The sequence below is a fragment of the Oncorhynchus kisutch genome, linkage group LG2 (genome assembly GCF_002021735.2).
Source record: "Oncorhynchus kisutch isolate 150728-3 linkage group LG2, Okis_V2, whole genome shotgun sequence".
Classification (NCBI taxonomy): Eukaryota; Metazoa; Chordata; class Actinopteri; order Salmoniformes; family Salmonidae; genus Oncorhynchus; species Oncorhynchus kisutch.
The window spans coordinates 54,362,590-54,383,548 of record NC_034175.2 but is presented as its reverse complement, the minus strand read 5'-3'; the positions used below and the strand labels follow the sequence as shown (position 1 = coordinate 54,383,548).

Sequence of the window (20,959 nt, the reverse complement as noted above, 5' to 3'; positions counted from 1 at the left end):
TGTGGAATAAAGCATGTAACTGTGTTGACAGTCATTGATCAACAAGTCATTTTGCATCCCGAACAACCCCAGGCAATTAAATCAAATGTTATTGGTGTTTAGCAGATGTTATTGTGGGTGTAGCGAAATGCTTGTGTTTCTTGCTCAATGAACAATTACACACACAGACATGGGGGGGAACAGAGGATAATATATGCGTAGAGAATGAGGGGATGTAAAACAGGTGGGCGGATGAACAAGACAAAACAAATGGAAAATGAAAGGTGGAGCGGCGATGGCTAGAAGACCGGTGACGTCGAGCGCCGCCCGAACAAGGAGAGGAGCCGACTTCGGCGGGAGTCGTGACAAGAGCGGCATAGACTAAGATACAGTAGAAACAGTGTATTATTATTTTATTTTTTTATCTTTATTTAACTAGGCAAGTCAGTTTAGAACAAATTCTTATTTTCAATGACGGCCTAGGAACAGTGGGTTAACTGCCTTGTTCAGGGCCAGAACAACAGATTTTTACCTTGTCAGCTCGGGGGATTCAATCTTACAACCTTCCGGTTACTATCCAACGCTGTAACCACCTCTAGGCTACCTGCCGCCCCACTAATATACATATGAGATGAGTAATGCAAAATATGTAAACATTATTAAAGTGACTAGTGTTCCATTATTAAAGTGGCCAGTGAAGTCTATGTATATAGGGCAGCAGCCTCTAATGTGCTAGTGATGGCTATTTAACAGTCTGATGGCCTTGAGATAGAAGCTGTTTTTAAGTCTCTCGGTCCCGGATTTGATACACCTGTACTGACCTCGCCTTCTGGATGAGAGCGGGGTGAACAGGCAGGGACTCGGGTGGTTGTTGTCCCTGATAATCTTTTTGGCCTTCCTGTGACATCGGGGGCTGTAGGTGTTCTGGAGGGCAGGTAGTTTGCCCCCTGTGATTATTTGGGCAGACCTCACCACCCTCTGGAGAGCCCTGCAGTTGTGGGCAGTGCAGTTGCCGTACCAGGCGGTGATACAGCCTGACAGGATGCTATCAATTGTGCATCTGTAAAAGTTTGAGGGTTTTAGGTGCCCAAGACAAATTTCTTCAGCCTCCTGAGGTTGAAGAGGCGCTGTTGCGCCTTCTTCACCACACTGTCTGTGTGGGTGGACCATTTCAGTTTGTCAGTAATGTGTAAGCAGAGGAACTTGAAGCTTTCCACCTTCTCCACTGCAGTCCCGTTGATGTGGATAAGGGGGTGCTCCCTCTGCTGTTTCCTGAAGTCCACGATCAGTTTTGTTGACGTCGGGTGAGAAGTTATTTTCCTGACACCACACTCCCAGGGCCCACACCTCCTCCCTGTAGGCTGTCTCGTCATTGTATGTAATCAGGCCTACTACTGTGTTGTTTGCAAACTTGATGATTGTGTTGGCGGCGTGCGTGGCCACGCAGTCACGGGTGAACAGGGAGTACAGGAGAGGGCTGAGCACGCACCCTTGTGGTGCCCCAGTTGTGAGGATCAACGAAGTGGAGGTGATGTTTCCAACCTTCACCACCTGGGTGCATCCCGTCACGAAGTCCAGGACCCAGTTGTACAGGGTGGGGTTCAGACCCAGGGCCTCGAGCTTGGAGGGTACTATGGTGTTGAATGCTGAGCTGTAGTCAATGAATATCAGTAGCCTACTATAGTAAAACTGTGCACTGTGCCCAGCTTCACACACTGACCAACGCGTGGTAGGCAGCCTGATCTTGAACATCTGCAAGGCACCTTCAGCATTCAAATGCTAAATTGGCTTGCGCGATATTCGGCTTTATTAGTTTAGTGACAACCTAGGAAATCTGCTAGGTTGTTATTGTAATCTATGTGCGGTTGTATGTATTGTATGTTACCGGAATAAATGTAAACTATTGGAGACATTTGGCTATACCTGATGAACAGGCTTAGTATAGATTTTTAGGTAGTTTGGTTTTAAACAATCAGTGTATATGGTCATTTTTAGATATACAGGGTAAAGTTAATATTTTCATAACAAGAACAACAATCAAGTTTTGTGAGGCACGCTGCATGGCCGATGCAGGAGGAAAAATAAGGTTACTCCGTAAAAACGTCAACGGTCATAACCATTAGATTTTGAGGTGGGTGGGGGGGTTAAATCCAAAGTTGGCTATATATTAATTGGCTATGTCATAGCTCATTTGTAAACGGTAAATATTGATACAATACTAGCTCAAACACTTAATCTGCAAAAATGACACGTTAATTTAGTGGGTGATGGTGATTTCAGAACCGAAGTGGGGGGACTAAAAACATGTTGCCCCCCACTAATCTCATATTGGTAGTGAGGTGGTGCCTAGTTTCCCTTATGGCTCAGCTCAGGTGCCAAAATAGTAGATACACCCTAGACATGCATCATTTACACACACGCAGAAGTCAGTTCAGACAGATCTAACGAATGTTAGTGCATAAAACTGAATCGCAACGATTCGTTCTCTAATCAAACCGAATCCCACAAATCGTTTCAAGCTAAAAACATATCAATCTTGTATCGGAGCCCATGTACAGTATCTAGATGCGTATGGAAATGTCTTGAAAGGGAAAGATGCACATCCCTAGTATTTTGCTAACATCTCACTACTTTACAGCTCTTACTGCTTCATCACTATAATATATTTGGCGTGTGATCAAACTCTGAATAATGTCTCAGAACACACAGTCCAATTACACAGAATTATAAGGAATTATGAAATATAACAATGAGGAGTGCACACAAATCAAATCAAATTTATTTATATAGCCCTTTGTACATCAGCTGATATCTCAAAGTGCTGTACAGAAACCCAGCCTAAAACCCCAAACAGCAAGCAATGCAGGTGTAGAAGCACGGTGGCTAGGAAAAACTCCCTAGAAAGGCCAAAACCTAGGAAGAAACCTAGAGAGGAACCAGGCTATGTGGGGTGGCCAGTCCTCTTCTGGCTGTGCCGGTTAGAGATTATAACAGAACATGGCCAAGATGTTCAAATGTTCATAAATGACCAGCATGGTCGTATAATAATAAGGCAGAACAGTTGAAACTGGAGCAGCAGCACAGTCAGATGGACTGGGGACGGCAAGGAGTCATCATGTCAGGTAGTCCTGGGGCATGGTCCTAGGGCTCAGGTCCTCCGAGAGAGAGAGAGAGAGAGAAAAAAAAGAGAGAATTAGAGAGAGCATATGTGGGGTGGCCAGTCCTCTTCTGGCTGTGCCGGGTGGAGATTAAAACAGAACATGGCCAAGATGTTCAAATGTTCATAAATGATCAGCATGTTCGAATAATAAGAAGGCAGAACAGTTGAAACTGGAGCAGCAGCACGGCCAGGTGGACTGGGGACAGCAAGGAGTCATCATGTCAGGTAATCCTGGGGCATGGTCCTAGGGCTCAGGTCCTCCGAGAGAGAGAAGGAGAGAATTAGAGAACGCACACTTAGATTCACATAGGACACCGAATAGGACAGGAGAAGTACTCAGATATAACAAACTGACCCTAGCCCCCTGACACATAAACTACTGCAGCATAAATACTGGAGGCTGAGACAGGAGGGGTCAGGAGACACTGTGGACCCATCCGAGGACACCCCCGGACAGGGCCAAACAGGAAGGATATAACCCCACCCACTTTGACAAAGCACAGCCCCCACACCACTAGAGGGATATCTTCAACCACCAACTTACCATCCTGAGACAGGGCCGAGTATAGCCCACAAAGATCTCCGCCATGGCACAACCCAAGGGGGGGCGCCAACCCAGACAGGATGACCACATCAGTGAATCAACCCACTCAGGTGACGCACCCCATCCAGGGACGGCATGAGAGGGCCCCAGTAAGCCAGTGACTCAGCCCCTGTAATAGGGTTAGAGGCAGAGAATCCCAGTGGAAAGAGGGGAACCGGCCAGGCAGAGACAGCAAGGGCGGTTCGTTTCTCCAGAGCCTTTCCGTTCACCTTCCCACTCCTGGGCCAGACTACACTCAATCATATGACCCACTGAAGAGATGAGTCTTCAGTAAAGACTTAAAGGTTGAGACCGAGTTTGCGTCTCTGACATGGGTAGGCAGACCGTTCCATAAAAATGGAGCTCTATAGGAGAAAGCCCTGCCTCCAGCTGTTTGCTTAGAAATTCTAGGGACAATTAGGAGGCCTGCGTCTTGTGACCGCAGCGTACGTGTAGGTATGTACGGCAGGACCAAATCAGAGAGATGGGTAGGAGCAAGCCCATACAAGCACACACACACGCACACACTACTCCTCCTTACACAGTGCTGCTGTCAGTCTCAACAGTGTGATTGTGGACAGAGGATTTGATGTCACCTTTGTTTTAATGTGGTTGTCATCTGTGTCCCCTCCATATTATCATTAGCATTCCATCCTGATGTGTCTCTGTCTGACAAAAGGCTTCGGATATAAATGTATCTTTAGATGCTTTACCTCGTCTGTTTATCCACAGCCCTGTTTTCCTCTTCTCCTCATACTTCCTCCTCTCCTCTCTTCTCCTCTCCCTTTCTCTCTTCTCCTCATACTTCCTCCTCTCCTCTCTTCTCTCCCTTTCTCTCTTCTCCTCTTCTCATACTTCCTCCTCTCCTCTCTTCTCCTCTCCCTTTCTCTCTTCTCCTATTCTCCTCGGTTCACTGTAACCTTTCTCTGTGTATGTGTGTAGGCTGATCAATGAGGGCCACATTGACCTGGTGATAAACCTTCCCAACAACAACAGCAAGTTCCTCAGGGACAATTTCCTGATCCGCAGGATGGCTGTGGACCACGGGGTGCCTCTCATCACCAACTACCAGGTACACAGACACAGTGACAAGACACACACACACACACACACACAGAGGGACAAATGCAGGTACACAAACACGCATACTCCACGCCATACAGACACACACACGCAGGGACACACACACGGAGACACATGCAAGCTCACACACACACACACACACACATCCAAAGCAACTTACAGTACTTACAAGAATTGAACTGACAATCATGTCTTAAACAGATTGAGACACCTTTCCAGGGTCAGTTTCATTTCAATTCAGGAAGTTAACTGCAATTCCAAGTTTTACTCATAGAAAAGCATTATTTGGAATTGGAGTACTTCCCGAATTGAATTGACCCCATCACTGAACCTTTCCCTGTGGTCCCGTCAGGTGGTCAAGCTGTTTGCTGAGGCCATAAAGTATGCCAGCGAGTTGGACACCACCAGCCTGTTCCACTACCGCCAACGGGACGCTGCCCGCCAACGGGACGCTGACCTCGAAAAGGAAGCTGACCGCCTTAGGGACGCTGCCGCCGGACTGCAGAGCTAGAGCTGCACCCCCCCCTCCCCTCTTCTCATCTCTTCCGCTATCCCCGACCCTATCTCTGACCCTCCCTCTCTCCCTCATCCTCCTCCCCCACAGGGCCCAGACATAGCACAGTACAGCACAGCTCACTCCATCAGGGTCCTCCAACACCAGGAAAGACCATGATGACCCTTGACCTTTCACGTGACATGCTTCTTTACAGAGTAGAGGTGTATTTGTCCCCTTTCCCCTGAAGTGTGCACACACTCCTCCCCATTGATTTTAAAGTGTTGGATTGGTGTAAGAATGTTGGGCCAGAGGGAGTTTCCACCATATTTCTTACATCAGTCAACTCCTCTGAAATCCATGAAGGGAACCAAACACTTTAGGAGAAAGGACAGAGATTTGGACACAGGGCTCGTCTTCCATGACAACTGTTGCTGCCTGTCTCTTTTCCTCTGTGATGTCTGGCGGATACTGTACCAAGCATAGTTACTGTAGCATAGATAGTTACTGTAGCAAAGATAGTTACTGTACCAGAAGTTAAAGGGGGTAAACCATTGTTATTGACACCTGTAAATGTAGCCCATAATTATATGCCAAATCTTTATACATGTGTTTTAAAGACATTTCACATCTAGGGATAGAGGACATAGTATGTTTGTTTGTGATCTCATTTAACCACATCCAAGGGCAGTATCTTTCCTGTTTACACTCCACAAACACATTTTTCTTTATCTTAGTATGGCTGTATTTTCCTCATACTGAAAACACATAAAACACCTTTGATATTTTGTTCGCCAGTTCAGAAGCCTTCAACATTTTAAAGTCTAAAACAGACCTCGCTGACAAAGTTTTAAAAGCAGCGGGTGGCCATCCTATTATCTCTGACCAGAACATCGGGCATCATTTTCTGTTCCAGTGACTCTACATGTTGACTCACCACTGATCGTCTCTAACTAACCCACCGCGGCCAGCCGCTGCTTTCAGCCGTTGGTCGGCACGGTGTGATTTGTACGTAGTAATGCCTGCTACATTAAATGACTCAGTTTGGGCAGTGACCCACACTACTGCTTCATGCATTTTGGTTATGGACTAAAGATGGTGCTATGGACCCAACTAGGATTGTATGTGTGTGTTGAGTGCAGTGTTGGAAAAAGTACTCAATTGTCATACTTGAGTAAAACTATAGATACTTAGAAAGTTACTCAAGTACAAGTGAGTCACCCCCCTTAAGTAAAAGTCTAAAAGTATTCGGTTCTAAATGTACTTAAGTGTCTAAAGTTAAGGTAGAAATCATTTCAAATTCCTTATATTAAGCAAAGCAGGCGGCATCATTGTCTTGTATCAAAAATGTACAGATAACCAGGGGCACACTCAAACTCATTTCGAAAATATGCATTTTTGTTTAGTGAGTCCACCAGATCAGAGGCAGCAGGGATAACCACGTGTTCTCTTGATAAGTTCGTGAATGGGACCATTTTCCTGTCCTGCTAATAAGCATTCAAAATGTAACGAGTACTTTTGAGAGTCAGGTAAAATGTACATCATTTTCTTTAGGAATGTAGTGAAGTTAAAGTTGTCAAAAATATAAATAGCAAAGTAAAGTACAGATACCCCCAACAAAAACTTAAGTAATACTTTAACGTATTTTTACTGAAATACTTTACACCACTGGTTGAGTGTGTGTGTGTTGAGTGTGTTTTACTAGGCACCCTTCGAGATAGCTTCTACATTCTTGATATTTTGAGGCCGATATCAACTTATGAATTTATCCAAAGTGCTTCTCTCTTAAAAAAAATAACTATCTGAAAGTTTTGAGTTGTTTTGGGGACAATTTTAGTTAACGATCCTAACAGCTGATTAGTTATATTTTACATGTATTTGTGTGTCCATGTTTATAAATAACATGAGCTTACATTTCAAAGTACTCTCCCTTTTCTAAACATCTGCATTGTGCATACATACAAATCCAATAAAAGCAGTATTCACCATGTTTTAGCTGCAGTCTGTTTATTTGACTGTATCCCTGGGTTTACCCTGCTGTATAGAAGTTAGACAGTTATAGTGCCCTAGGGAATCAGGTTTTGACTGTATCCCTGGGTTTACCCTGCTGTATAGAAGTTAGACAGTTATAGTGCCCTAGGGAATCAGGTTTTGACTGTATCCCTGGGTTTACCCTGCTGTATAGAAGTTAGACAGTAATAGTGCCCTAGGGAATCAGGTTTTGACTGTATCCCTGGGTTTACCCTGCTGTATAGAAGTTAGACAGTTATAGTGCCCTAGGGAATCAGGTTTTGACTGTATCCCTGGGTTTACCCTGCTGTATAGAAGTTACACAGTTATAGTGCCCTAGGGAATCAGGTTTAGACTGTATCCCTGGGTTTACCCTGCTGTATAGAAGTTAGACAGTTATAGTGCCCTAGGGAATCAGGTTTTGACTGTATCCCTGGGTTTACCCTGCTGTATAGAAGTTAGACAGTTATAGTGCCCTAGGGAATCAGGTTTTGACTGTATCCCTGGGTTTACCCTGCTGTATAGAAGTTAGACAGTTATAGTGCCCTAGGGAATCAGGTTTTGACTGTATCCCTGGTTTTACCCTGCTGTATAGAAGTTAGACAGTTATAGTGCCCTAGGGAATCAGGTTTTGACTGTATCCCTGGGTTTACCCTGCTGTATAGAAGTTAGACAGTTATAGTGCCCTAGGGAATCAGGTTTTGACTGTATCCCTGGGTTTACCCTGCTGTATAGAAGTTAGACAGTTATAGTGCCCTAGGGAATCAGGTTTTGACTGTATCCCTGGGTTTACCCTGCTGTATAGAAGTTAGACAGTTATAGTGCCCTAGGGAATCAGGTTTTGACTGTATCCCTGGGTTTACCCTGCTGTATAGAAGTTAGACAGTTATAGTGCCCTAGGGAATCAGGTTTTGACTGTATCCCTGGGTTTACCCTGCTGTATAGAAGTTAGACAGTTATAGTGCCCTAGGGAATCAGGTTTTGACTGTATCCCTGGGTTTACCCTGCTGTATAGAAGTTAGACAGTTATAGTGCCCTAGGGAATCAGGTTTTGACTATCCCTGGGGTTACCCTGCTGTATAGAAGTTAGACAGTTATAGTGCCCTAGGGAATCAGGTTTTGACTGTATCCCTGGGTTTACCCTGCTGTATAGACGTTAGACAGTTATAGTGCCCTAGGGAATCAGGTTTTGACTGTATCCCTGGGTTTACCCTGCTGTATAGAAGTTAGACAGTTATAGTGCCCTAGGGAATCAGGTTTTGACTGTATCCCTGGGTTTACCCTGCTGTATAGAAGTTAGACAGTTATAGTGCCCTAGGGAATCAGGTTTTGACTGTATCCCTGGGTTTACCCTGCTGTATAGAAGTTAGACAGTTATAGTGCCCTAGGGAATCAGGTTTTGACTGTATCCCTGGGTTTACCCTGCTGTATAGACGTTAGACAGTTATAGTGCCCTAGGGAATCAGGTTTTGACTGTATCCCTGGGTTTACCCTGCTGTATAGAAGTTAGACAGTTATAGTGCCCTAGGGAATCAGGTTTTGACTGTATCCCTGGGTTTACCCTGCTGTATAGAAGTTAGACAGTTATAGTGCCCTAGGGAATCAGGTTTTGACTGTATCCCTGGGTTTACCCTGCTGTATAGAAGTTAGACAGTTATAGTGCCCTAGGGAATCAGATTTTGCAGGACCATAGAGGGCTGTTTTAGTCTCCCTGACCTGGAATTAACACTACTAATCAGGTGAGTACATGTTTGATTGATTGATTGGGTTTAAATAGCACTTTTTCAGTTGCACAAAGCGCTAAGTGGGAACACCTTATCCACCACCAATATTGATTGGGTTTAAATAGCACTTTTTCAGTTGTACAAAGCGCTAAGTGGGAACACCTTATCCACCACCAATATTGATTGGGTTTAAATATCACTTTTTCAGTTGCACAAAGCGCTAAGTGGGAACACCTTATCCACCACCAATATTGATTGGGTTTAAATAGCACTTTTTCAGTTGCACAAAGCGCTAAGTGGGAACACCTTATCCACCACCAATATTGATTGGGTTTAAATAGCACTTTTTCAGTTGCACAAAGCGCTAAGTGGGAACACCTTATCCACCACCAATATTGATTGGGTTTAAATAGCCCTTTTTCAGTTGCACAAAGCGCTAAGTGGGAACACCTTATCCACCACCAATATTGATTGGGTTTAAATAGCACTTTTTCAGTTGCACAAAGCGCTAAGTGGGAACACCTTATCCACCACCAATATTGATTGGGTTTAAATAGCACTTTTTCAGTTGCACAAAGCGCTAAGTGGGAACACCTTATCCACCACCAATATTGATTGGGTTTAAATAGCACTTTTTCAGTTGCACAAAGCGCTAAGTGGGAACACCTTATCCACCACCAATATTGATTGATTTGTTTTGTTTGTCTTTCAGATGTTTTTCAAAGACAAAGTGTCTTTCAAACACTTTTGTTTACCACATGTAAATGACTGTACTTTGCCTGGGGCTTGGAGGAGATCACTGTATCACTTTAGCTGCTTTTAGACAGGCAGCCCAAGTCTTTTGACCAATCACAGGAGAGTAGGACAGGGGTGGAGGGGAACGTACTGTACATGGAGCCTTGCCGGGGCCAGCCACAGAGATGGTCTCTGCTTTTTGCAGATCTGTTGCATGCTATACTCTTTATGAATTAAAACATATTAAGAGGAAATGAGATACATGTAAGCTATTTGTGTGAGGGTACAAATTACTAGATACAGTGGAGAACAACCTCTGACCTCTTCAATAGCAGGTTAGTCACACACTCAGGCCTTAATGACAATTTAATACAACAGCATGAAGATTACATTGCCTGTAGTGTTCCATGTGGCTTTTGTTGTCAGTCCCTGTGTGAGTCTTGTTATACTCTCAGTAAATACCTCTTTTGCTGACAGACGCTAGTCACACTGACTTCAGACGCTAGTCACACTGACTTCAGACGCTAGTCACACTGACTTCAGACGCCAGTCACACTGACTTCAGACGCCAGTCACACTGACTTCAGACGCCAGTCACACTGACTTCAGACGCTAGTCACACTGACTTCAGACGCTAGTCACACTGACTTCAGACGCTAGTCACACTGACTTCAGACGCTAGTCACACTGACTTCAGACGCTAGCCATGAGCTTTGATGCTTTTACCCCAGCAATGATGATTGCACGCTTATAGTGTGTTCCGAATGGCACTCTATAACCTATATAGTGCACTATTTTTGACCAGGGCCCTATGGTTAAGTAGTGCACGATAAAGGGAATAGGGTGCCATTTGGAATGTAGACGTTTCCCCAGCTGCCATAGGGTTAGACTTTCCATCACATTTACCTACGCAAAGGGAGGTTTGCCATATGCCTGTCTCTGCTGTAACAGCACAGCCACCTGCTCTTTGACAGGTTATATTGAGCTCAAACTTACGTTTCCTGCCATCGTTAATAACACACACACACACACACACACACACACACACACACACTGACCCTAAGCTCTGCAAATAATAACACTGAGCTAAGATCTAACATAAACCATAGTGTACATGTATGATAAGAACATCTGTATGTGTTGGAATTCAATTCATCTGAATACATTCCTGTTTGTCTTAAGTAATGGGTCCTATTGGCCCTGGTGGAAAGTAGTGCACTGCATAAGGAATAGGGTGCAAATTGGGAAGTTGCTGGGTCTTTTTTTTTCTCCCAAGCTACGATTGTGAGAGTCAGAACTGTGGTGGGAAGCTCATTGAGGCTCCATTTATTTATGACAGTCTAAAACCCAACCAGTCTCTTGACGCCTTTAGTAAAATCTACATCTTACAGGAGGGTGAATGGGTGAACCTTTGTAATAGACCACAGCTGCCTGTTCCATGTGTATCCTTTCTGCTACTGAGCTGAACTCAGCCCATCCAGATCCATATACAACATCCCTCGAATTCGCTAATCTGGCTTCATCCCAAATGGCACCATGTTCCCTATATAGTGCACTACTTTTGACCATAAAGTAGTGCACTATTTAGAGAATGGGGTGCCGTTTGGGATGCCCTCACTCTTTGTTCACATGTTACTGTAATTACCTCTGAATCATCATACCTAACTACCATGTTCTTTAGCATGCTTGACTTGAACACTTAAACTACTTGTCTTTTCAAATGACAGTCTTTGTGTTTACGTTCCATTCTAATTAGCTATACTTTGTGCCGAGAAAAGGGAGAAGATGCGTTCAGCCATTTCCCTTTTTAAAGTTTCAAGGGGAGTTATTTTTTTATTGCGAATTTTGCAATTTGCATAACAAAACATTGCTGGGGTTTGATCAAGTCCCTTGTTTAGCTGGATAAAGTGCAATTACACATAATAGAGAATGTTTTTTTAGTATTCAGATGACTATGGAGAGAGAGATTTCCCTACACACTCCTGTAAGGCCTTACCTCAAGCCTCTCCTGGAATGTCAAAGACCAGCTGTGTTCTGTATTCTCTGTTCTTAATTCTAGCAATGAGGGCCGGTACTGTGTAAAATAGTTACATTTAATCTGGTAAAACTGCGGTAGTTCTATTGATTCTGATGAAGGTTATTACCGGCCAACATGACATGATTTTAATGTCTAGATAAATTAAGTCTAAAAAAAGCCTACTGTCCTGCTCACTGGTTAAAACTACTTGGCACCACACGTCCCGCTAGGGCACCTCCCCCCACTGCTCAACTGACACAGTAGCGCACAGAACGCTAAAAATATTCTTTGAAATATTTAACCTCCACACATTAACAAGTCCAATAGCTCAAATGAAAGATAAACACCTTGTTCATCTAGCCACCAAGTCAGATTTCTAAAATGTTTTACGGCGAAAACATAGCACATATTTATGTCAAACCACCACCAAAGATAGGCTAATTTACATAGCCATTTTGTAGAACAATAGATGCAATCACAAAAGCAGGATTAAAAGTAAAATAATTCACTAACCTTTTGAAAATCTTCATCAGATGACAGGAATAGGACATGTTATACAATACATTTATGTTTTTTTCAATAATATGCTAATTATATCCATAAATCACGGTTTACATAGAAGGTCATGGCTAAAAAATGCTACAACAATGCCTGGAGAAATTATGGTAACTCTGCCAGATAACAGAAATACACATCATAAACGTTGACTAAATATACATGTTCTACATATACTTAGAAAGATACACTTCTTCTTAATAAAACAGCTGTGTTACATTTATTTTTAACTTTACAGATTTCGTTCACTAGGCTATAATGTGAGTCGGCGCTCAGGAATTAGCATTTTGGCTCCTCTATCTCGGAGTCCACAGAAACCCAAATTTAACACATAAATGTTCCCTTACCTTTGCTGTTCTTCCATCAGAAGACCTGGAAGGGTTTATACTTACCAAAAACAGCTTTAGTTTTGAAGTCTGTGTCTTTCGGTTATCAAACACGACATATTTCGGTTGAAATGCAGCCAAAAAGTAAAGTTAGTTCGCACCAAAACGTCGAAATTACATATTATATGTCGACTAAACTTGTCAAACTTGGTTCAGAACACAGCGTTAGCATGCTATATAGCTTCACCGCAATTCTCAGGACAAAGAGAAACACACGCATCGTTTAATCAATCTTGAAAGAAAGACACCACAGGCGCAGAATGCGCGTGAGAGTAACCTGTTTTCTCGCGCGACCGAAAGGATTCGGCCCGTCATTACTCTCGTGAGCGCGTGATTCACACAATGAGAAGCCCCATTGAAAGCGGACACCGCGCTGAAGGCATAGGAACTGTTCCCAGGACTGTAGGTGCTTGGGAAGGGTGGGGCGATGACGTCAAAGTTGGGCCAACTTTTTGGATGACAAGAGAGTTTGGGAGAATGAGTGCCCTGAGAGTTCTGCTTTACTTACAGACATAATTTAAACGGTTTTAGAAGCTTTAGAGTGTTTTCTATTCAATAATAATTTTTAATTGCATATATTAGCAATTTTTGACAGATTTTTTTTCTGTTTACTATGGGCACGCATTTCACCAACGGGGGCAGTATTCTGCCCTAGCCTTAACAGGTTTTAAGTTCTTTATTTCTCGTGCCATCTCGTGCCATCTCACGACCCAGCACACTTGGGTTGTACTAGCTCTAATTTTGATGGTTGTAAGGATCATCTTTAAGTTCTTGCTGTACAGATCTGTGTATGTTTCGAGAGGTACTATGCAGGTAGATTGAGGACTCATTGTCTTGAAATTACAATAATGATACAATCGTGGGAATCAGTTCCATGGCTGAGAAGCTCATTTAGAATACATTTATTTATGACAGTCTAAAACCCAACCAGTCTCTTGACGCCTTTGTAAAATCTACATCTTACAGGAGACTAGAGGGTGAATGGGTGATAATGTCATCATTGGGAGAATGTGTGGAATGAGCTCATATGCAGAAAATACTACTTTGTGTAATACTACTTTCAGCGCCAGTGCTGAGTTTAGAACAACACCAGATCATATTAAATATTCAACAGGATCCCACTTACGTAACTGGCAAAAGTAAGCATTTTTCTGTTTTTACTCATTAGATATGAATCCAGGACAAGTAACTATTTTACCGACCATAGGATACTGTTGTCTGATCTGTCCCTCCGTGCCTCTCCCTCTTTGTCTCTGTCCCTCCGTTCCTCTCCCTCTTTGTCTCTGTCCCTCCGTGCCTCTCCCTCTTTGTCTCTGTCCCTCCGTGCCTCTCCCTCTTTGTCTCTGTCCCTCCGTGCCTCTCCCTCTTTGTCTCTGTCCCTTCGTGCCTCTCCCTCTTTGTCTCTGTCCCTCCGTGCCTCTCCCTCTTTGTCTCTGTCCCTCCGTGCCTCTCCCTCTTTGTCTCTGTCCCTCCGTGCCTCTCCCTCTTTGTCTCTGTCCCTCCGTGCCTCTCCCTCTTTGTCTCTGTCCCTCCGTTCCTCTCCCTCTTTGTCTCTGTCCCTCCGTGCCTCTCCCTCTTTGTCTCTGTCCCTCCGTGCCTCTCCCTCTTTGTCTCTGTCCCTCCGTGCCTCTCCCTCTTTGTCTCTGTCCCTCAGTGCCTCTCCCTCTTTGTCTCTGTCCCTCCGTGCCTCTCCCTCTCTGTCTCTGTCCCTCCTGCCTCTCCCTCTTTGTCTCTGTCCCTCCGTGCCTCTCCCTCTTTGTCTCTGTCCCTTCGAGCCTCTCCCTCTTTGTCTCTGTCCCTCCGAGCCTCTCCCTCTTTGTCTCTGTCCCTCCATTCCTCTCCCTCTTTGTCTCTGTCCCTCCGTTCCTCTCCCTCTTTGTCTCTGTCCCTCCGTGCCTCTCCCTCTTTGTCTCTGTCCCTTTGTGCCTCTCCCTCTTTGTCTCTGTCCCTCTGTGCCTCTCCCTCTTTGTCTCTGTCACTCCGTGCCTCTCCCTCTTTGTCTCTGTCCCTTCGTGCCTCTCCCTCTTTGTCTCTGTCCCTCCGTACCTCTCCCTCTTTGTCTCTGTCCCTCCGTGCCTCTCCCTCTTTGTCTCTGCACCTCTCCCTCTTTGTCTCTGTCCCTCCCTCTTTGTCTCTGTCCCTCACTCTTTGTCTCTGTCCCTCCCTCTTTGTCTCTGTACCTCCGTGCCTCTCCCTCTTTGTCTCTGTCCCTCCGTGCCTCTCTCTTTGTCTCTGTCCCTCCGTGCCTCTCTCTCTTTGTCTCTGTCCCTCCGTGCCTCTCTCTCTTTGTCTCTGTCCCTCCGTGCCTCTCTCTCTTTGTCTCTGTCCCTCCGTGCCTCTCTCTCTTTGTCTCTGTCCCTCCGTGCCTCTCTCTCTTTGTCTCTGTCCCTCCGTGCCTCTCCCTCTTTGTCTCTGTCCCTTCGTGCCTCTCCCTCTTTGTCTCTGTCCCTCCGTGCCTCTCCCTCTTTGTCTCTGTCCCTCCGTGCCTCTCCCTCTTTGTCTCTGTCCCTTCGTGCCTCTCCCTCTTTGTCTCTGTCCCTTCGTGCCTCTCCCTCTTTGTCTCTGTCCCTCCCTCTTTGTCTCTGTCCCTCCGTGCCTCTCTCTCTTTGTCTCTGTCCCTCTGTGCCTCTCCCTCTTTGTCTCTGTCCCTTCGTGCCTCTCCCTCTTTGTCTCTGTCCCTCCCTCTTTGTCTCTGTCCCTCCGTGCCTCTCCCTCTTTGTCTCTGTCCCTCCGTGCCTCTCTCTCTTTGTCTCTGTCCCTCCGTGCCTCTCCCTCTTTGTCTCTGTCCCCCCGTGCCTCTCCCTCTTTGTCTCTGTCCCTCCGTGCCTCTCTCTTTGTCTCTGTCCCTCCCTCTTTGTCTGTCCCTCTGTGCCTCTCCCTCTTTGTCTCTGTCCCTCCGTGCCTCTCCCTCTGTCTCTGTCCCTCCGTGCCTCTCCCTCTTTGTCTCTGTCCCTCCGTGCCTCTCCCTCTTTGTCTCTGTCCCTCCGTGCCTCTCCCTCTTTCTCTGTCCCTCCGTTCCTCTCCCTCTTTCTCTGTCCCTCGGTGCCTCTCCCTCTTTGTCTCTGTCCCTCGGTGCCTCTCCCTCTTTGTCTCTGTCCCTCCTTGCCTCTCCCTCTTTGTCTCTGTCCCTCCGTGCCTCTCCCTCTTTGTCTCTGTCCCTCCGTTCCTCTCCCTCTTTGTCTCTGTCCCTCTGTGCCTCTCCCTCTTTGTCTCTGTCCCTCTGTGCCTCTCTCTCTTTGTCTCTGTCCCTCCGTGCCTCTCCTTCTTTGTCTCTGTCCATTTGTGCCTCTCCCTCTTTGTCTCTGCACGTCTCCCTCTTTGTCTCTGTCCCTTCGTGCCTCTCCCTCTTTGTCTCTGTCCCTTCGTGCCTCTCCCTCTTTGTCTCTGTCCCTCCGTGCCTCTCCCTCTTTGTCTCTGTCCCTCCGTGCCTCTCCCTCTGTCTCTGTCCCTCGGTGCCTCTCCCTCTTTGTCTCTGTCCATCCGTGCCTCTCCCTCTTTTTCTCCTTCCCTCCCTCTTTGTCTCTGTCCCTCCATGCCTCTCCCTCTTTCTCTGTCCCTCCGTTCCTCTCCCTCTTTCTCTGTCCCTCGGTGCCTCTCCCTCTTTGTCTCTGTCCATCCGTGCCTCTCCCTCTTTGTCTCTGTCCCTCAGTGCCTCTCCCTCTTTCTTTGTCTCTGTCCATCCGTGCCTCTCCCTCTTTGTCTCTGTCCCTTTGTGCCTCTCCCTCTTTGTCTCTGTCCCTCCGTGCCTCTCTCTTTGTCTCTGTCCCTCCGTGCCTCTCGCTTTGTCTCTGTCCCTCCGTGCCTCTCCCTCTTTCTCTGTCCCTTCGTGCCTCTCCCTCTTTGTCTCTGTCCCTCCCTCTTTGTCTCTGTCCCTCCGTGCCTCTCCCTCTTTGTCTCTGTCCCTCCGTGCCTCTCCCTCTTTCTCTGTCCCTCCGTTCCTCTCCCTCTTTCTCTGTCCCTCGGTGCCTCTCCCTCTTTGTCTCTGTCCCTCGGTGCCTCTCCCTCTTTGTCTCTGTCCCTCCTTGCCTCTCCCTCTTTGTCTCTGTCCCTTCGTGCCTCTCCCTCTTTGTCTCTGTCCCACCGTGCCTCTCCCTCTTTGTCTCTGTCCCTCCGTTCCTCTCCCTCTTTGTCTCTGTCCCTCCGTGCCTCTCCCTCTTTGTCTCTGTCCCTCTGTGCCTCTCTCTCTTTGTCTCTGTCCCTCAGTGCCTCTCCCTCTTTCTTTGTCTCTGTCCATCCGTGCCTCTCCCTCTTTGTCTCTGTCCCTTTGTGCCTCTCCCTCTTTGTCTCTGTCCCTCTGTGCCTCTCTCTTTGTCTCTGTCCCTCCGTGCCTCTCGCTTTGTCTCTGTCCCTCCGTGCCTCTCCCTCTTTCTCTGTCCCTTCGTGCCTCTCCCTCTTTGTCTCTGTCCCTCCCTCTTTGTCTATGTCCCTCCGTGCCTCTCCCTCTTTGTCTCTGTCCCTCCGTGCCTCTCACTCTTTGTCTCTGTCCCTCCGTGCCTCTCCCTCTTTCTCTGTCCCTCCGTTCCTCTCCCTCTTTCTCTGTCCCTCGGTGCCTCTCCATCTTTGTCTCTGTCCCTCGGTGCCTCTCCCTCTTTGTCTCTGTCCCTCGGTGCCTCTCCCTCTTTGTCTCTGTCCCTCCGTGCCTCTCGCTTTGTCTCTGTCCCTCCGTGCCTCTCCCTCTTTCTCTGTCCCTTCGTGCCTCTCCCTCTTTGTCTCTGTCCCTCCCTCTTTGTCTCTGTCCCTCCGTGCCTCTCCCTCTTTGTCTCTGTCCCTCCGTGCCTCTCCCTCTTTCTCTGTCCCTCCGTTCCTCTCCCTCTTTCTCTGTCCCTCGGTGCCTCTCCCTCTTTGTCTCTGTCCCTCGGTGCCTCTCCCTCTTTGTCTCTGTCCCTCCTTGCCTCTCCCTCTTTGTCTCTGTCCCTTCGTGCCTCTCCCTCTTTGTCTCTGTCCCACCGTGCCTCTCCCTCTTTGTCTCTGTCCCTCCGTTCCTCTCCCTCTTTGTCTCTGTCCCTCCGTGCCTCTCCCTCTTTGTCTCTGTCCCTCTGTGCCTCTCTCTCTTTGTCTCTGTCCCTCAGTGCCTCTCCCTCTTTCTTTGTCTCTGTCCATCCGTGCCTCTCCCTCTTTGTCTCTGTCCCTTTGTGCCTCTCCCTCTTTGTCTCTGTCCCTCTGTGCCTCTCTCTTTGTCTCTGTCCCTCCGTGCCTCTCGCTTTGTCTCTGTCCCTCCGTGCCTCTCCCTCTTTCTCTGTCCCTTCGTGCCTCTCCCTCTTTGTCTCTGTCCCTCCCTCTTTGTCTATGTCCCTCCGTGCCTCTCCCTCTTTGTCTTTGTCCCTCCGTGCCTCTCACTCTTTGTCTCTGTCCCTCCGTGCCTCTCCCTCTTTCTCTGTCCCTCCGTTCCTCTCCCTCTTTCTCTGTCCCTCGGTGCCTCTCCATCTTTGTCTCTGTCCCTCGGTGCCTCTCCCTCTTTGTCTCTGTCCCTCGGTGCCTCTCCCTCTTTGTCTCTGTCCCTCCTTGCCTCTCCCTCTTTGTCTCTGTCCCTCCGTGCCTCTCCCTCTTTGTGTCTGTCCCACCGTGCCTCTCCCTCTTTGTCTCTGTCCCTCCGTTCCTCTCCCTCTTTGTCTCTGTCCCTCCGTGCCTCTCCCTCTTTGTCTCTGTCCCTCTGTGTCTCTCTCTCTTTGTCTCTGTCCCTCCGTGCCTCTCCTTCTTTGTCTCTGTCCATTTGTGCCTCTCCCTCTTTGTCTCTGCACCTCTCCCTCTTTGTCTCTGTCCCTTCGTGCCTCTCCCTCTTTGTCTCTGTCCCTTCGTGCCTCTCCCTCTTTGTCTCTGTCCCTCCGTGCCTCTCCCTCTTTGTCTCTGTCCCTCGGTGCCTCTCCCTCTGTCTCTGTCCCTCGGTGCCTCTCCCTCTTTGTCTCTGTCCCTCGGTGCCTCTCCCTCTTTGTCTCTGTCCCTCTGTGCCTCTCCCTCTTTGTCTCTGTCCCTCGGTGCCTCTCCCTCTTTTCTCTGTCCCTCGGTGCCTCTCCCTCTTTGTCTCTGTCCCTCGGTGCCTCTCTCTCTTTGTCTCTGTCCCTCCGTGCCTCTCTCTCTTTGTCTCTGTCCCTCCGTGCCTCTCTCTCTTTGTCTCTATCCCTCCGTGCCTCTCCCTCTTTGTCTCTGTCCCTTCGTGCCTCTCCCTCTTTGTCTCTGTCCCTCCCTCTTTGTCTCTGTCCCTCCGTGCCTCTCCCTCTTTGTCTCTGTCCCTCCGTGCCTCTCCCTCTTTGTCTCTGTCCCTTCGTGCCTCTCCCTCTTTGTCTCTGTCCCTTCGTGCCTCTCCCTCTTTGTCTCTGTCCCTCCCTCTTTGTCTCTGTCCCTCCGTGCTTCTCTCTCTTTGTCTCTGTCCCTCCGTGCCTCTCCCTCTTTGTCTCTGTCCCTTCGTGCCTCTCCCTCTTTGTCTCTGTCCTTCCCTCTTTGTCTCTGTCCCTCCGTGCCTCTCCCTCTTTGTCTCTGTCCCTCCGTGCCTCTCCCTCTTTGTCTCTGTCCCCCCGTGCCTCTCCCTCTTTGTCTCTGTCCCTCCGTGCCTCTTTCTTTGTCTCTGTCCCTCCCTCTTTGTCTGTCCCTCTGTGCCTCTCCCTCTTTGTCTCTGTCCCTCCGTGCCTCTCCCTCTGTCTCTGTCCCTCCGTGCCTCTCCCTCTTTGTCTCTGTCCCTCCGTGCCTCTCCCTCTTTGTCTCTGTCCCTCCGTGCCTCTCCCTCTTTCTCTGTCCCTCCGTTCCTCTCCCTCTTTCTCTGTCCCTCGGTGCCTCTCCCTCTTTGTCTCTGTCCCTCGGTGCCTCTCCCTCTTTGTCTCTGTCCCTCCTTGCCTCTCCCTCTTTGTCTCTGTCCCTCCGTGCCTCTCCCTCTTTGTCTCTGTCCTTCCCTCTTTGTCTCTGTCCCTCCGTGCCTCTCCCTCTTTGTCTCTGTCCCTCCGTGCCTCTCCCTCTTTGTCTCTGTCCCCCCGTGCCTCTCCCTCTTTGTCTCTGTCCCTCCGTGCCTCTTTCTTTGTCTCTGTCCCTCCCTCTTTGTCTGTCCCTCTGTGCCTCTCCCTCTTTGTCTCTGTCCCTCCGTGCCTCTCCCTCTGTCTCTGTCCCTCCGTGCCTCTCCCTCTTTGTCTCTGTCCCTCCGTGCCTCTCCCTCTTTGTCTCTGTCCCTCCGTGCCTCTCCCTCTTTCTCTGTCCCTCCGTTCCTCTCCCTCTTTCTCTGTCCCTCGGTGCCTCTCCCTCTTTGTCTCTGTCCCTCGGTGCCTCTCCCTCTTTGTCTCTGTCCCTCCTTGCCTCTCCCTCTTTGTCTCTGTCCCTCCGTGCCTCTCCCTCTTTGTCTCTGTCCCTCCGTTCCTCTCCCTCTTTGTCTCTGTCCCTCCGTGCCTCTCCCTCTTTGTCTCTGTCCCTCTGTGCCTCTCTCTCTTTGTCTCTGTCCCTCCGTGCCTCTCCTTCTTTGTCTCTGTCCATTTGTGCCTCTCCCTCTTTGTCTCTGTCCCTTCGTGCCTCTCCCTCTTTGTCTCTGTCCCTCCGTGCCTCTCCCTCTGTCTCTGTCCCTCGGTGCCTCTCCCTCTTTGTCTCCTTCCCTCCCTCTTTGTCTCTGTCCCTCCATGCCTCTCCCTCTTTCTCTGTCCCTCCGTTCCTCTCCCTCTTTCTCTGTCCCTCGGTGCCTCTCCCTCTTTGTCTCTGTCCATCCGTGCCTCTCCCTCTTTGTCTCTGTCCCTTTGTGCCTCTCCCTCTTTGTCTCTGTCCCTCAGTGCCTCTCCGTCTTTCTTTGTCTCTGTCCATCCGTGCCTCTCCCTCTTTGTCTCTGTCCCTTTGTGCCTCTCCCTCTTTGTCTCTGTCCCTCCGTGCCTCTCTCTTTGTCTCTGTCCCTCCGTGCCTCTCCCTCTTTCTCTGTCCTTTCGTGCCTCTCCCTCTTTGTCTCTGTCCCTCCCTCTTTGTCTCTGTCCCTCCGTGCCTCTCCCTCTTTGTCTCTGTCCCTCCGTGCCTCTCCCTCTTTCTCTGTCCCTCCGTTCCTCTCCCTCTTTCTCTGTCCCTCGGTGCCTCTCCCTCTTTGTCTCTGTCCCTCGGTGCCTCTCCCTCTTTGTCTCTGTCCCTCCTTGCCTCTCCCTCTTTGTCTCTGTCCCTCTGTGCCTCTCCATCTTTGTCTCTGTCCCACCGTGCCTCTCCCTCTTTGTCTCTGTCCCTCCGTTCCTCTCCCTCTTTGTCTCTGTCCCTCCGTGCCTCTCCCTCTTTGTCTCTGTCCCTCTGTG

At 48.2% G+C, this 20,959-nt stretch overlaps 1 protein-coding gene across 1 annotated transcript in view; it reads left to right on the top strand.

Annotated features, from left to right (window-relative positions):
- Positions 1–7,288, top strand: part of cps1 (carbamoyl-phosphate synthase 1, mitochondrial) — a 90,808-nt gene extending 83,520 nt beyond the window's left edge. The window contains exons 37-38 of the mRNA XM_020457714.2: positions 4,665–4,794; positions 5,158–7,288. Coding sequence (XP_020313303.2) covers positions 4,665–4,794; positions 5,158–5,316 — 289 coding nt within the window. The 3' untranslated portion in view covers positions 5,317–7,288. The remainder of the gene's footprint in view (positions 1–4,664; positions 4,795–5,157) is intronic.
- Positions 7,289–20,959: the final 13,671 nt, after the last annotated feature.